This window comes from Sinocyclocheilus rhinocerous, unplaced genomic scaffold (genome assembly GCF_001515625.1).
Source record: "Sinocyclocheilus rhinocerous isolate Xijiao unplaced genomic scaffold, SAMN03320098_v1.1 scaffold269, whole genome shotgun sequence".
Taxonomy (NCBI): Eukaryota; Metazoa; Chordata; class Actinopteri; order Cypriniformes; family Cyprinidae; genus Sinocyclocheilus; species Sinocyclocheilus rhinocerous.
Window position 1 is genome coordinate 131,266 of NW_015652298.1, and position 16,560 is coordinate 147,825.

The 16,560-nt window shown below is 35.8% G+C and overlaps 4 protein-coding genes across 8 annotated transcripts in view; 2 read left to right on the forward strand and 2 right to left on the reverse strand.

Annotated features, from left to right (window-relative positions):
- The window catches only part of camk1b (calcium/calmodulin-dependent protein kinase Ib), a 74,980-nt gene extending 73,354 nt beyond the window's left edge, over positions 1 to 1,626 (reverse strand). For both annotated transcript variants that reach the window (XM_016520338.1, XM_016520337.1), the window contains exon 1: positions 1,531 to 1,626. The gene's annotated coding sequence lies outside the window, so the exon portion shown is untranslated. The remainder of the gene's footprint in view (positions 1 to 1,530) is intronic.
- Positions 1,627 to 2,870: 1,244 nt separating this feature from the next.
- On the forward strand, positions 2,871 to 12,692 carry LOC107714488 (serine/threonine-protein kinase Nek4-like). Of its 3 annotated transcripts, none has more exons than XM_016520332.1 (16): positions 2,871 to 3,111; positions 4,498 to 4,764; positions 4,852 to 5,049; positions 6,980 to 7,087; positions 7,207 to 7,361; positions 7,447 to 7,579; positions 7,675 to 8,274; positions 8,781 to 8,834; positions 9,041 to 9,184; positions 9,364 to 9,486; positions 9,628 to 9,694; positions 10,486 to 10,595; positions 10,890 to 10,981; positions 11,198 to 11,415; positions 11,570 to 11,703; positions 12,223 to 12,692. In XM_016520332.1, exons 1-16 carry the CDS (start codon positions 3,025 to 3,027, stop codon positions 12,319 to 12,321), a joined length of 2,589 nt encoding a protein of 862 aa, XP_016375818.1. In that variant the 5' UTR covers positions 2,871 to 3,024; the 3' UTR covers positions 12,322 to 12,692. The 3 variants fall into 3 exon arrangements, with proteins under 3 accessions (XP_016375818.1, XP_016375819.1, XP_016375820.1); XM_016520333.1 differs by having other exon boundaries at positions 10,531 to 10,595; XM_016520334.1 differs by lacking the exon at positions 8,781 to 8,834.
- An 82-nt stretch (positions 12,693 to 12,774) lies between these two features.
- On the reverse strand, positions 12,775 to 14,344 carry LOC107714491 (signal peptidase complex subunit 1-like). Its single transcript, XM_016520340.1, has 4 exons — positions 14,016 to 14,344; positions 13,300 to 13,359; positions 13,123 to 13,209; positions 12,775 to 13,024 (listed from the first exon to the last, which is right to left on the reverse strand). Exons 1-4 carry the CDS (start codon positions 14,049 to 14,051, stop codon positions 12,899 to 12,901), a joined length of 309 nt encoding a protein of 102 aa, XP_016375826.1. The 5' UTR covers positions 14,052 to 14,344; the 3' UTR covers positions 12,775 to 12,898.
- Positions 14,345 to 14,996: 652 nt separating this feature from the next.
- Positions 14,997 to 16,560, forward strand: part of LOC107714493 (glycosyltransferase 8 domain-containing protein 1) — a 5,616-nt gene continuing 4,052 nt past the window's right edge. For both annotated transcript variants that reach the window (XM_016520342.1, XM_016520343.1), the window contains exons 1-3: positions 14,997 to 15,129; positions 15,332 to 15,379; positions 16,294 to 16,392. In XM_016520342.1, the coding sequence (XP_016375828.1) occupies positions 15,364 to 15,379; positions 16,294 to 16,392 (115 nt within the window). In that variant the 5' untranslated portion in view covers positions 14,997 to 15,129; positions 15,332 to 15,363. The remainder of the gene's footprint in view (positions 15,130 to 15,331; positions 15,380 to 16,293; positions 16,393 to 16,560) is intronic.

A 16,560-nucleotide genomic window follows, 5' to 3' on the forward strand; every position in this document is an offset into this window, starting at 1 on the left:
CTAAAAAGAAAGTACTTTTTTTTTTCACTTTATTTGCTTCCTACAGCTAAGGTTTTTATTTATTTATTTTTAAAGCAGTTGCACATTATATGTTTGATATAGTTGAAGTGCTTGGATGCAATGAGCCTTTAGTTTTTCTAATAAAGCTCACAAAAATTTATATCTAGATTTAGACTTATCTGCTGATATGTTGGTTGGCAGCTTCCATATCTAAAGAATGGAAAGAAAAAAATCTATATCAACGCATCCCTATTTTTTTTATAATCTCATGATCTTTACAATTAAACAGGCCATTTTTTGCTGCTTTAAAGGGTTAGTTCAGCCAAAAATAAAAATTAGGCTGTGTTTTACTCACCCCCGATGCATCCTAGGTGTATATGACTTTCTTCTTTCAGATGAATCCAGTCGGAGTTATATTAAAAATTGTCTTTGATCTTTCAAGCTCTATCGTTGTACTCAGCGGGTGTTGCATTCCTTCAGTCCAAAAGACGTGAAATAAAAAGCACCCTTCCACAAAAAAAAGTGTCTCACACGGCTCCCGGGGGGGTGCTTTTTATTTCACGTCTTTTGGACTGATGCATGCAACACCCGCTGAGTACAACGATAGAGCTTGAAAGATCAAAGACAATTTTTTATATAACTCCGACTGGATTCGTCTGAAGGAAGAAAGTCATATACACCTAGGATGCATCGGGGGTGAGTAAAACACAGCCTAATTTTTATTTTGGGGTGAACTAACCCTTTAAGGCTTTTTTTTTTTTTTTTGTAAATGTTTGTGTCAAATGAAATAAATCACTTTGCTACGCAATTTTACTCATGTGTTGTAGTTTTGCGGTCAAGTTTGATGGTTTTTAACTGCCACTTTTGAGGAAACAGCCTGAATTAAACATTCTGACAAAGTCATAATAACAGTTATGAACACCATTACAGTAAAGATGTCAACATGGAATGACATGGATTGACATCAAATCCGTGTTAATGGCACTAACAAATACTGAGTGACTGATAAACAGTTGATAATTTGCTGAAATGTTCACTTTGATGTCTGATGTCAGAATGTTGCGGAAGTTCAAAAGAGTCATTTTAGCAATTTAGTATCATTAAATGCTGCGGGGATATGTTTTCAGTTTTAAACATACAGAGTTTTCAATAAAAACAGAAAAATATATTTTTAAATATATTTGAAAACAAGAAGTTGATGCATCATAATGACAATGTAAAAGAAAAAATTGTTTCTCATCTCCATCCATTGTATACTATCAAACCATCAGCTGTCAAAGTTTTAGCGCATTCAAAGACTTATAGGAGTGGTTGACCACATCCTCTGATTGAGTGAGATAACTAACCCATCATAAAGTCATGTGGAGTAGAGACAACCAGCTAGTACAAACTAAAACCGACTGTAAACTCTTAATCTGTGGGACTAGCCTGCATTTGCAAGTGCATGGCATGCAGCAGTTATCGATCATGCACGCCTGTCCTCAACATTTAGTGTTAAACACAGCGTTAAAATGCAGTGGATGTCGGTACCTGTGTATCGCAGAGGTGCAGAGGCGCGTCTCTGGCTGTAATCTGAACGTAGTGCGCTCGCACTGGTCTCGCGGAGATCTGACTGCTGCTGCTTCCTCCGGCTGACCCAGTCTCAGCGCGCCCTGACGTCACAGCGCCTCTGCTGCTCTGCGCCAATCAGATGAAAGAGATCGCTGACTCTCAGGTAATGGGGGCGGGGTTATGTATGTCCTAATCGGTGTTCCTAGAATTTGATTTTATTGCTGGCATTATCTGATATCCATATTCCTCAGAACTCAAGGATGTGCTGATGGGGAAATGTGCTTAAGAAAATCTCTCTCCCTCGATCTCTTTCCGCTTATATAAAAGTACAGCTACAGTTACAACAGTGATATTGTGTAATATTCTTACAATCTAAAATAGCTATTTTCTGTTTTAAAATGTAATTTATTCCTGTGATGCAAAGCTGAATTTTCAGCATCATTACTCCAGTCTTCAGTGTCACATGATCTTTCAGAAATCATTCTAATATGCTGATTTGCTGCTCAAGAAACATTTCTTTCTTTCTTTCTTTCATTCATTATGTATTTATTTATTACACCGTCCAAACGTTTAAAAAAAAACTAACTAACTGAATTAATTAATTAATTAATTAATGAATAAATATATCCAGCAAAGATGCATTAAATTGATCTATGTATTGCTGTTATTTAAGCAGCAAAAACTGTTTGCAGCACTGACAATAATTAGAGCATTTGTTAATAATCTAGCACTAAATCAGCAGGCTATTAGAATCGCCTATATGACATACAAAAATATGCATGTCTAATCTCGTATTTGTCATTTTCATGTAGTTGCAAAGTTATAGTTGGCAATGGCATAATGTATAAAGTGGAATATCGAAATCCAATGTGTTACAATATGTGACTTCAGTCAGTTTAAATGCATTTATAGATTTTAAACTGTTCACTTCATTCACAGCACTGGTTTAAAAATGCATAACATTTTAAAACGTTGTTGCTTGTTTAACTATGGCTGATGGTTTTATTGGTCTTTGCCTGCGCCCCAAACAGTGAATAAAAACATTACGCCACCTACTGGTGAAAATATTGTTTGACTTGGGCTATACTGGTTATTAACCTACAACTCTAATCTTTATAAGACTTTCCATACTAAATATTGATTGAGAATGTTTGTAGATGTTAATTATTATGACATAAAACAGCAGTCTCTCTAATGACTAACCGTTTTTCTTACTTGGCACGTGCCGCTGCGCCTATAGAGGGCGCTGTTGTCAAACTGCGCACACATTAATCCGGAGCGTGCGGCGATAATGCGCTCAGTTGCCTGGTGACGCTGAAGCCGTGCTCGGCTGTTTCCTGTGCTCTGTGTCACCCAAAACAAGTTTGAAACAGACAAATCACAGAATAGCGCGCTTGCTTGTATTTTAACTTCTGCGGAAGGGTTTAGCATCACTCGCTATGTGATACAGAGAGCATCTTTGGACGGAGGATCATGGACAGTTACTTATTCGTGAGAGTTGTGGGGAAGGGGAGCTATGGGGAGGTGAATCTGGTCAGACACAAATCAGACCGTAAACAGGTAACAGAGTGGTGCATGCATCTGAGTTTGTGCACAGACCTGTGCATTCCTGCTAATAAGTAACACGCTGGTTTATATGTTTAACTAATTGCCGAACTGAACTAATGCCTTATTTTTAAGCATTAGTTAATAACAGACTTCGTTGTTGTTGATATTACAGCTGAGAGTTAGCCTCTTCTAACAAAATGTGTATTTACATATTTTAAGAAAAGCTTGGGGATTTTTTTTTTTAATATTCCTTGTACATAACACATTTATAGAAACTTATAATGTAAGAGGAAAATTATGAGTCTGTAGGATGCTTCACATCAGAATGATTATGTACGAATACAAATGTGTATGAAAAACAGGAATCAAATCAACCTTTTAGACATAAAGTATGTTTTAATGTTATTGATATTGTTGACTTGTTTGATCAATTACTATAAAGGCAGCTGACATCCTGCATTGTGACGTGCTCTGTAATTATTTTGAGAAACGTTTTTCTTACAATTTAAAAAAAAAAATTTGAATTATCATACATGCATTTTTATGATCTCTTATTGAGATATTACATGAAATGTTTAGTTATTTAACGAAGATTTCTGACAACGAAGGCCCGTTTAGTTGTATTGTGTAGAAGTGATTACAATTTTGGAAAATCTTAAAAGAAAAGGTTATCAGCACCTAAAACACTCTCTTTTATACAAATACGCACATTTTAAACTTGATATTGAAACGTCTGTTTCGTATGTGCTGTGCTGCATAATGAAACATAAAAAACAAAAATAAATAAATAAGAAAAAAAATAGTGTGCCTCTTTTGGTTTCTTCTTAAAAAATACTTCAATTTTTACGGATCTATCTATGCAACTTGAGTCTGTAGAATGCAGTGATTTTTATCCTTTTTGATTTTAATATTGAAAAACTAAAATGTTTAGTAACTAAAAAAACTAAACTAACTAAAAAAAGACTGTGAAACATAGTTAATTGGATTGTACTGTTTTTTTTTTTATGTAAATAGACAACGGTTTTATTCAGAGGTGTGTCTAACTGATTTATTTAAAAGTGTATCACCTGAATGTATTTTAGATTTTTTTGTCTAGTGTACATCTGAAATGTCTTTTATAACCTTTTGTTAATTGTACCTCATATAATTTATTCAGAGATTGCCATGAAAATAGCCTTGATGTTAAAAAGTGAATAAATAAATAAAAATGTTAATACTGAGCAAAAATTAAAATAATGGACATGTGATTTGGTACATATGATTGCTGATATGATCCTTCTTTGTACAACAAACATTAGAGCATCTTTTTTTTTAATAAATGTGGACATTTTCCACTAGAATTTCTGTCTTTTGTTTATGTGCAAAATTATAACACAATATATTGTGTGGTTTTGGCAGTACGTGATCAAGAAGCTGAACCTGAGAACATCCTCCAGACGCGAACGGCGAGCCGCGGAGCAGGAAGCACAGCTCCTCTCACAACTCAAGCATCCCAACATCGTCACATACCGGGAATCATGGGAAGGCGAGGACTGTCAGCTTTACATCGTGATGGGATTCTGTGAGGGAGGAGATCTTTACCACAGACTCAAACAGCAGAAGGGAGAACTGCTTCCTGAGAGACAAGTTGTGGAGTGGTTTGTTCAGATTGCCATGGCCCTCCAGGTAAGTCAATGACCATCCTTCCATCCATCTGTCCTTTCTGAGTTTCTAGCTGAATAATAAAGCTTTTGCATTTTTGCTGATCCCTAGTATTTACATGAGAAGCACATTCTGCATCGAGATCTGAAAACGCAGAATATCTTCTTGACCAAGACCGATATAATCAAAGTGGGTGATCTGGGCATCGCGCGGGTCCTGGAGAGTCAGAACGACATGGCCAGCACTCTGATCGGCACACCTTACTACATGAGTCCAGAACTGTTCTCCAACAAACCTTACAACTACAAGGTACTGCATGGACACAACTTACAACGATCATTAGTACAGCACTAGATTCAGTAGGGCTGGGTAAAAATTATCGATATCTCGATATTAATCGATTCTCATTTTTACGGAACGATATTGATTCTTAAATCCCAAGAAACGATTAGTCTAGCCTGTTTTCAGTTAATGGATGGAACATTGAAGGGCACCTCCCATCCAATATATCGCAATAAGCATTGTGCTTTTTTACTTTTAATATGAAACAAAGTCTCAGATTTCAAATTCTGTCCATTGTATTGCAGTATTCAAACAATAAATGCCGTTTTGGCGCTGTTTAATGTGGAGTGACAGATCGCTGTAGCGCCTCAGTTCAACAGACGCGGCAGCGCGAGGCGCACGTGAACTAATCATCTCCACATTAATACCAGTTTCAGCACAAAATAAACATGACTAAACATCCAAAGGTAAGTTAAAAGAAAGAGTACAACTTTACAATCCGTATCCTGTCTCATGTAATCCCTCAATCTGTGTTTCAGCTTTTTTATGTTTCAATATAACAGCTTGTAAACAATGTCACTGAACGTCAAATTTACCTCAGAAAAACATATTTGGTGACCATAAACTCATTAGTCAGATAGAAAAATAAACTGTAGAGAGGGGCATTTTGCTTAATATATGCACCATATAACATTCATTATAAATGTTACTGTTCTTCAATGTTTAGTCTATGTTTGAATAAATCCATCAAATTTTTATGACAGCCACCATTATGTTTATATATAAAAATTATTATGCAATTGTAACTTTATTATTTTAAAAACATTAAGTGTAATTTTAACAAATCAGTCCATTTTAACATTCAATATTATAGTAATGTAGTACCAACTGGCTCTCATGTATATTTTACAGCATTAGTTAAGAGATGTTTTTTCCTTGAGAAAATTTGGCATGTACTGTACCTGATATATATCCAAAATAATCGATATCGAATCGCAAGCTTGTGAATGAGAATCAAATTGTGAAATGTGTGTCAAAACCCAGCCCTAAGATTCATTATGTGTCAGTTTTAGTTAAATAACTTTTACTACTTATGATATGTCACAAAACCTGTCAAGAACATATTGAGGCTATATTTTTCATCCCAAAATTAAAAGAAAAAAAAACGGGCAGTTCTATTTTGGAATTTATATTGTGGTGTTGTTTTTATTTGACAATTAAACACATTTTCTGTACTAATTCCCAATATTTCAATGCAAATTTATTTAAATTAGAAATGTTTTGTAGCAAGTCCTTCTGAACTTTCTTTTCATCAAAGAATCCTAAAAAATGTATAATCTTGTCCACAAAAAATATTAAGCAGCACAACTGTTTTCGACATTGATAATAATAAGAAGTTTCTTGAGCAGCAAATCAGCATGTTAGAATGATTTCTGAAGGATCATGTGACACTGAAGCCTGGAGTAATGATGCTGAAAATTCAGCTTTGAAATCACAGGAATAAATTATATTTTAAAATATAGTACAATAGAAAACAGTGATTTTAAATTGCAATAATATTTCACAATATTACAGTTTTTACTGTATTTTTGCTCAAACAAACGCAGCCTTGGTGAGCATAAGAGACATTTGCTAATATCATTAAAAAAAAACTTAACTGACCTCAAACTTTTGAGTAGATTTTATGTTGCCTTAATACTATGCAATATGCTGTTTTATAGTAATGACAATTAATTAATGAGAATAAATAAAATGAGAAAAAAACTCTCAAACTGAAAATGTCTGATGATTTATTAATTTTTAGGACCAAAATCTTAATAGTCCTAAACCAGACTTTATTTTCTGTATGCAAAATTTATCCTTTTTTTTTTTTTCATTTTGGGGTGGCCTGGACTCTCTTTACCCAGATATTTTGTGTTTTAGATAAATCATTATTTATGTTTGGTTGTGTTTGCAGTCAGACGTGTGGGCCCTGGGATGTTGCGTGTATGAAATGGCAACTCTAAAACATGCTTTCAACGCAAAAGACATGAACTCTCTCGTGTATCGTATCGTTGAAGGGAAGGTACATGAATATATTCATCATCTGTTTCACTGAACTGTAAATATTTGCATGCATCAAATCTAAAGAGCTGTTCATTCAAAACATTCTTCCGACATTGTAAATGAACTTTTAATGTTCAGTTGCCCCAAATGCCGAGTAAGTACGACCCCCAATTGGGAGAACTGATCAAGCGGATGCTGTGTAAGAAACCAGAGGACAGGCCAGACGTCAAACACATTCTCCGACAGCCGTACATCAAACAGCAGATCTCCATGTTCCTGGAGGCCACAAAAGAGTATGTGCACTTTTCCCTGTCTTTGAAGTTGAAATAAAAATATTGAAATAGTTTTAACTCGTCTGTCCTGTTACTGATCTAACAGAAAAACCGCCAAATCACGGAAAAATGCAGCGAACAGCAAACCGAACAGTGCCGGATCTAATGCATCAACCAAACCAAATCATGACGTTCAGCCACAATGTCTTAACTCTGAATCAAAGGCCAGAGGAAGAAAGGTATGAAGAAATGGGAATCCTAGAAGTCTGCTATTCTTCTGTGTGAGGCATTGGTATGATCTCAGTACGTCTGTTTTGTTTTCCACATTTCATAGGTCGAAGAAAACCACTTGAACCGACAAAAACCCTGTAATGCTGCAGTGGAAAAAGTGCTTCCTGACCCACACTTGCCCCCTAAATCTCCAAGTCGGGACATTCTTAACTCAACAGGTCCATCTACAGCAACCATTAGCAATATAGACATTGAAATCCAATCCCAGGAACAAAAACAGAGAAAAGCCAAAAAACCCAGCAGCCATCAGAACCACAAGCCGCCATCTGTGAGCAAGAGGAGAGAGAAAGAGGAGAAAGAAGATCCTGGTCCTGCTCAGACACACCCTCTGAAACAAGCATTAGGTGTCAGCAGAGCGGAGGATAAGATATCAGCGAATGGACTGATATCTCCAAACTCAACTACACCCAAGCCTGCAGATCGAACCAAGATGCTAAGCAAGAATCAGGCTCTTAATGCAAGTATGGACCTTGAAGACGACACTATGAAGCTTCTGCATGAGGCAGGGATGGAGGACATCCCACACGAGCCTATGGAACAACATCACAATGCTGAGACAAAGTCGGAGACTGTTGATGATGATCTTAGCAACGCTTGTGTCCTAAAGGATGTTCCCACTGGAAGTTCAACTGAGGAGAGTGAGGTAAGTTACTGTGATGGAAGTATGGAACTGTGATCGAAACTTTTGATATGTTTGCCTAATTTCTAATTATTCCAACATTGATGGGCATCAAAATATATTACGAATTGTGCTAAAATAAAGATTCAGTGTTAAAGGGGTCATATGATGCGATTTCAATTTTTCCTTTCTCTTTGGAGTGTTACAAGCTCTTGGTGCATAAAGAAGATCAAAATAGGATTTTTACCTTTACTCAACCTTGTGCCATTCCCTTATGACTTACTTTCTTCTGTGGAACATAAAAGAAGATACTTTGAGAAATATCTTAGTGGGGTTTGTCCATAAAGTGGTAGTTAAAATGTCATCAAAACTGTTTAGTAATCAGCATTCGTTGAAACATCTCCTTTTGCATTCCAAATAAGAAAGAAACTCATGGGTTTGGAACCACAACATTTAATGTCTGTATTTTTTGATTGATTGTGCTTTTCTTTACTCTGAAGACAATGTGTTTGTTGTCCTTCATATTCCAGGGAAGTTTAGACTCCACAGAGAAACTACTCAAGCCTGTTCCTGTAATTGTAATGGTAAAATACTGGTATTTATTTTATTTTTATTGTTTGCTTTTGGCAAGGTTTTTAAATTGTTGTTGCTGTATATTAACTAAATATTTTTAATTTATATTTTTATTATAAATATTTACAGGTGCATCTCAATAAATTAGAATGTCGTGGAAAAGTTCATTTTTTAAAGAAAATGTAAACCAATTTAAACATTTATAATAACATTTTAGGAGCCTTCCAGTTCAGAGTCCACTTCAGCTCTCTTAGATCAAAGCAGACCAGTTCTTCAGCCCTCTTCCTCTGAACCATCCATGTCACGTCAGCACAGGCAGAAGAAGAAAGACAAGTCCCTCGATGACCAGAACAGCCATCAAGTGAGCAGTGTGGACATTGCACAGTTTTTATTTATTTTTTTTGCTCTTGTATTTTAGTACTCAGTGATAACTAAAATATTAAATCATGTTTTTTTTATCAAACACTTTACATGAACCAGAATTAATTCAGATTTCATTACTGTTGTCTTTCGCTCTCACTAAAACATTTGTATGTTTAGGTCAAAGCAGTGCCCAGACCTCTGCCACCTCTTCCAGAAGATGTCCTATCAGTAAACAATGAACAGAAAGGCCACAGACCTGCCAATTTCTCGTCCTCTACCAAGAACTGTCCAGAGCAGCAGGTGAAACATTACGGACTGTACAGACTATATTAAACAGCTGCACACAGCATATCCGTATAAAAATGCATGTCAGATACATACATGCATGTAGTAATCTGATGCTGCTGCTGCTGTTGTTAACAGAACTCACTTTACTTACAGAACCGTCCACTGTCAGCCAGGGAAAGGAGAAGACTGAAGCAATTACAGGAGAACTCCAGACAACAAGGTTTGTGGATTTCTCTGAATGCCATTAAAGTGAATTTTGAAATGTTTAAAATACAACAGCGTGAATGGAAATGGACCAGAGCAAGATCTGAACACACTTTTAGGGTCAAGAACAATGACCAAGTTAACATGGTCATTACATGGCCATAATAAAAATATTTTTAAAAAAATGTGTACATTGAAATAAAGCTGAAATTAAATATTAGATGAGAAACTAAAACTAAATGATATTTAGAAATGTTGCATTTGCAACTGTCTTAAGTACGTTTACATTGAAGCACGAAACTACTAACTGGTAATAAATAAAACCAAAACTGAAAACTAACTAAAGCTGAAACTGAAATAAAAATAAATTAAACATAAGCAGTAACATGAAAAATAAAAAGTATTAATAAAAATGACAAAATCACATTGCAAAATTACAATTAAACAAAAATTTTAATGAAAACAATAAAAGCTAATTCAAATTATTAATAAAAAACTATGTTATATAAATAATACTACACCGCTTTATTTCTGTATTCATGTAATTGGAATACACATTCTGAATAAATTTAGACATGCACAGTATGACCATGTTCTAATATTGCACTATTCTTTGGCATATACTCACAGTCAATATGCAGGCTAGATTTTAAACCGTTCACTTTTTAGTCCATTTAAAAGGGGTCTGACTGTCATTCTGTTAAAGCGGCCTCAAGAGCGATAACACCCTTAAGAACATCAATTCAGATGAAAGGAGATTTTGTACAGCTTCATTGAATATGATTTCTTAGTTTCTTTTCTTTGAAGCTGTGTCCGCTGTCAAAAGGGAGCCTTGTGATGTCCCCTCATTAGACAGTAAGCAGACAGACCATCTAGACTGCCCAAGACCTGCCAGCACAACTTTGGAAACAAGAAAGGTATGTCTGATCTTTCTCGATGACTCAGGGCGCACTGTCAAACACTATACATTCTTTTGTGTTCTGCAGAAGAGTCACTCAGATTTGGAATCGCATGAGGGTGGGTAAATGGTGAGAGAAATTTCATATTTGGGTGAACTATCCCTTTTAATAAATAAACCAGACCATCTCAACACGGTGAACCTTAAGATAGGCTCTATGGAACCATTTGAAGCAGATGCTATCTAACATAACCTCAGCTACTTGGTCAAAAGGGATCTTACCTGAACTATTTTGGTTCCCTTTGTGTATCAGGAGAGGAAGTGCTCATGGAGACAGTCTGACGAAGACGATTGTAGTTCCTCCACCAGCTCCACTGAACGTTCAGAGGGCGACTACAGAGAACGGTAAGACCTCCCACTAATTTGTACTCTAATGAGACATAACTGGCCGCATTTATGCATGTAAAAATTCTGAAGTGAGCCAGAATTCGGTCATATTCTGATTATGCGTCTGTCATGTAAATCTGTTAACCATCTTGCCAATATTCTGGTTTTTAGAAATCTGAATAAGACGGCTGGCATTTGTTCTTTGCATTGTTTCTGAAATTGCTTTTTTTACAGAAAGTTTGAGACCAATGAGATGCAAGACTTGGTCCAAATGATGACGCAAACGTTACACATGGATGCCAGAGATGTATCATTTGAGCCAGATGGGTCGAGATGCCACTCCACTCCACTGCCTGAGTTCAAACTAAACAGGAAGTACAGGGACACCCTGATGCTTCATGGGAAATCCAGAGAGGGACAGGGAGATTACCAAATCAGTGGCTTCCCGTTAGGTAACAACTCACATTGTTTTACGTTTTTTGTTTTCCTGGAACATTTACCCATCTGCAAATGAAACTGTTCAAATATTTTGAGTAAATGTGAATTTAAGCGATTTTTTTTTCGGTGACAGAATTTATCACCATGTTCCTCATTTTGTGTTTTTAGACGACAGCACGGGTCCAGCAAAGGTCAGGAGAGTGATCGAGCACTTGCGTACAGATGTGGTTAAAGGACTCGGGGTGAAGCTATTGGACAGAGTCCTGGACATCATGCAGGAAGAGGATGAAGAGAAGAGAGAGGCAAGTTAACTAAAGTCTCATTGTACAGGTGCATCTCAATAAATTAGAATGTCATGGAAAAGTTCAATTACTGAAATAAATGAACTTTTCCACGACATTCTAATTTATTGAGATGCACCTGTATATTAGAAATAAACATAACAGTCTATACTAATAGGCTGTTGATTAGAACTTTTCAGTACCAGACAATGGGTCTCATTCACTAAAAATGTGTGAAATCTGTGCATGTACAAATCATCATTCAATAACTTTTGTATTGCAATTTATTGTTAATTCATGATGTTTGTTTCAACCTCAAATTTTTAAAGTATGCAAAAAATAACTTATTTTTTTCATGAGAAGTTCTCCTGTGCACATACAGTAAATAAAATATTCTATACTATTATTAGTACACGAGACCCATTGATTTTAGAGTAAAGTGAGTTTTATTTTAATGGAACAAAAATAATGAAAACATTTTTTAGAATTAAATGGCAGTTAGGCTAACAGATTTCTATTCTGTTTTTTTTATATATCCAGCACCTACTGCAAGAGCTAATGGGGGAGGAAAAATACAAGCAGTATGCACTGAAAGTCCAACAGCTGAAGTTCTTTGAGGACGTTGCATTCAAGGACTGAGCCAGATGCACACGAGGGATCCCTTATCAAACACTGATATGCCATTACTGCTGGTGGGCAGCAGACTTTTGTGCTCTTAAACACTCCACTGAAGCCTCTTATCAACAATCACTGTTACTTTTTTAATGTTTTTGTAAATGTGATAGAAGTGAGTTGAACGTAGATATGCAAAAAAAAAATGCTGTTATTATGCACCTTTAAATTTCACAAAAGCATTATTTTCAGACATCATCTTTCTTTTAGAAATGTGAACCTATGCTATGTAGATAGCAATCTTGAATCACAAAAGAGATGTTAAAAATAGTTGACTTTTTTTCTAAACTGTATATTTATATTACGATATAATATAAATCGATAAGGAATGATTTATAATAAATGACACTTTTAGGAACCTCGTTGTCTTTTGCTAACAACCCAAACTCAAACAAAACCAAAAAAAAGGCCAAACAAAAGTACCAAACGCAGATCTTTATTACATATTGAATGTTCAAATAGTGACAAAAATGAATAGGTTTGTTTCTGTTGGATATCTATATGGCTTTGCTGTGCCAAATCCAAACTAAAATACTGCCGTGCATCACTTGTGCTTCTTCTTCTTCTGAATCTCTTGAGGTTTGTCACGATTTTCTCCAGATGTCTCGGGCATAGCCGGCTGCCAGTTCAAAGGATTTTTTCTGTACACTGGCCAGGGAGGCAGGGTGAGCTGAAGAACAGGACACAGCCAGAATTACACTTTTTTTCCTTCTTTTTTTTCTTTCACTTTTAACTTCAAATGAAGCAAAGAGTATTCTTATGACATACCAAACATGATATTGTGAATCCAGCCAACATTATGTAAACTGTCCACCCAAACTGCTGAATAGTAAAGCCATATATGAAGCCGATCACCTGCAGGGAAAGCAGACATGAGGCAGAGCAGAAATGACATTATGTTGTTGTGATGGCTGTGAGAGTAAAAGTGCTGCCAGTGTTACTTACCGCCGACAGCAGAATGACTCCTTGGAAAATTTGCTCTGCAAGTTTCTGTCCTTTATAGTCCTGCAAACAGTCATTGTAAACATGAATATTCATGTTGCCTTAGGTTGAGCGATAAATTGTACACGTTGATCTAAGATAATTTATTCTCATTCCGTTTTCTTATTGATATTAGAAACTTCAGAGCTGTGAAGACCATGCATAAGATGAGAAGACATTTTTTTCTTGGTGTAGGTTTTGCAAGAAATACTAAACAATAAGGTAATGCTACCTTTTAGGAGTCATTAATGCATCATTTGCAAACTTTACAAATTTCTGATTTTAAAGTGTAAAATACTAGGTCACATTTCAACCGCATAAAGTAACTGCCTCAACACCCAATATATGTTATAGATTACGTCATAAATATATTTGATAAGAAATATTGTATCATACTTGTTACATTCACAATTCTTGTCAATCACTTGACTCCCACGCTCGGAGTGCACACTTGTTTCAAACACTTTGGTTCTGATACCAGCACTAACTATTTGGTGTTACTGTGTTGATTACTGTAGCAAAATATTACTAACAGATTTTATATAGTTGAAATGAACAGGTCCGTCGCTAATGCGTTAGCTGCTAACATGTCAGTATATCGAAGCTCTAAACACCACCGCACTCGCATTATAAACACATGCACGCAGATGAATAATAATTTATCGCAAACATAGGCTTACCATGTGTGTCGGAATGGATTTAAACGCTGAAAGCATTTTGAAATGACAAAATAAAGCTGCTTGACAATATTATTGAGAAGAGAGTGATGGTTTCCTGTTTGAAAGTGTGTACGTAGAGTTCCGCAGGACCCCTCACAAAAACATCAGCGGGGCTAAAATGCGTGCTATCTGCGCAGTCCAGTGGAAAATACGTTTTGTGACTGAAAATGATATCTCTCGGTGCAATTGTTGCTTACATAATAAGATAATACGCACTCAAAGCAGTAGCTGTGCTATTATAAATTAAAATAAATGTATGTTTTTAACCAGGCAGTAATCTAGACGCCCACGTCAGACCACTTATGGGCGTGGCCGCTGAAATGATCAGATCTGTAACTCATAGGGAACCACTCACTCGCTCACACATAAGCAGGAATGATTCAGGACAGACTCAAGGATTTTGATTCATCTCAGTTATGCGAATCTTTTGTATCTTTTCACTCTTTTTCTCATTGGTTCGTTTTAGTCTGTGACCCTTTCTGCAGGTTACATCGTTACGCTAGTAGGACAAGCGAACTTTTTGAGTTACGAGTCAATGAATCATTCACTCATTTTTTTTTTAATTCACCGAATCATGAACGAGACGTGTCTTGTTATCATATTTTCATTCCGTCTTCTTCACTGCATGGTAAAGGTTTTTACACTGACAAAGCATTTGCGCACAATAAAAAATAAAAGTTTGATAAAATAATAACATTGAGAAAGGAAGCACTCAGTGAAGCTCCGAGTCACATTCAAGACTCCAAACAAGCGACTCGTTCTGTGAAGGGGCGGTTCGATTGGTAGGTCAAGCCAATGAAATGCTCCTTCAAAGACCACACTCGAATTCTATTGGCTCTTGCAGCTGTCAGTCTTTGGAAGTAGAAAAGCAGACGAGTCAATACATGAAAGTTTACAAGATATCAAAAGATTCACTCGCTGCTGTTGTGTGCTATCAGTATAGCATATGTATCAGTAAAGGTCTTGTCGGCTGTGCCGTGTTCTCTGCAGGACTGAAGGGTAGCTGGACTTGTTGATGTTGAGTTGGCGTTTTGGATGAAGAGCCGAAGAGAGTCCAGACATTATAACGAAAAAGGTTTGTACACCGGCAGTTTTTATTCTTTTGTGTTGTTAACAGTTTTGGAGTTGCTTTTTGTTTGTATGTGCAGGATTTTTTTTTCCTTTTGTGATTTCGGTCTCAAACTGTTTCTGTTATATTCCGCTTAGCCCTCAGTTAAATACACATTCATGGTGTTTTCTATGCTGTTTTACTAATGTTACTGTTTGTTTTGATGTAGAATTTAAACTCAAGTGCTGTTGATAGAGTGCCATGACTGTACGCAGAGGTGAATATTTTATACGAGTTAAACATACACACACACACACACACAAGCTCAAAAATTAAAATTCATCATTTACTCACCCTCCACTTGTTCCAAACCCGTGAGTTTCTTTCTTCTGCTGAGCACAAAAGAGGATATATTCTAGAATAAAGTTGTTAACCAAACCAGCCATTGACTACCATAGTATTTATACATAAATAATTTTCTTCTGCTCACCAAGCCTGCATTTATTTGATCCAAAATACAGCAAAAGCAATAATATTGTGAAATAGTTTTACTATTTAAAAGAACTGATTTCTATTTGAATATATTTGAAAATGATTTGCTGCTAAACAAAAAACATTTATTATTATTATGTTGAAAATAGCTGAGTATATATTTTTTTCAGATTTTTTTGATGAATAGAAAGTTCAGAAGAACAGCATTTCTCAAATAGAAATCTTTTGTAATATTATAAATGTCTTTATCATCACTTTTTATCGATTTATTGCATCCTTGCTAGTTAAAAGTATTCATTTCTATAATAAGGATCATGTGACACTGAAGACTGGAGTAATGATGCTGAAAATTCAGCTTTGAAATCACAGGAATAAATTACATTTAAAAATACATTCAAATAGAAAGCAGTTATTTTAAATAGTAAAAATATTTCACAATATTACTACTTTTGCTGTACTTTGGATCAAATAAATGCAGGCTTGGTGAGCAGAAGAGACTTCTATATATATATATATATATATATATATATTTAAAAATAATATAATTTATTTTCTGCCATTCCATGGAAGTCAATGGCTGCTGTAAACTCTAGAAACTCATACAGGTTTGGAACAAATGGAGGGTGAGTAAATGATGACAGAATTTTCATTTTGTGGGTGAACTACCCATTTAAATATTTGACATCTTCTCTTTTCCAGTGAATGTGGTTATTCTTGTGCTGCTTGTCATCGCCTTTTTAATTATATTGCATCGAAATCTGCTGAATCTCAATGATTTCCTCAAGCAAGAGAATTCAGGTATGAATATGCTCATGTTAGTGACGTTCAGAAGTTTTTTAGCACCATGAAAAGTAGAGATGCACCGATCGACCAGGGATCGGAATCGGCCGATTTTCCTCATGATCGGTTATCGGCCGGTCAGTCTCACTTCTTTCCGATTTCGAGCCGATCCGTTTTGTTACCAGC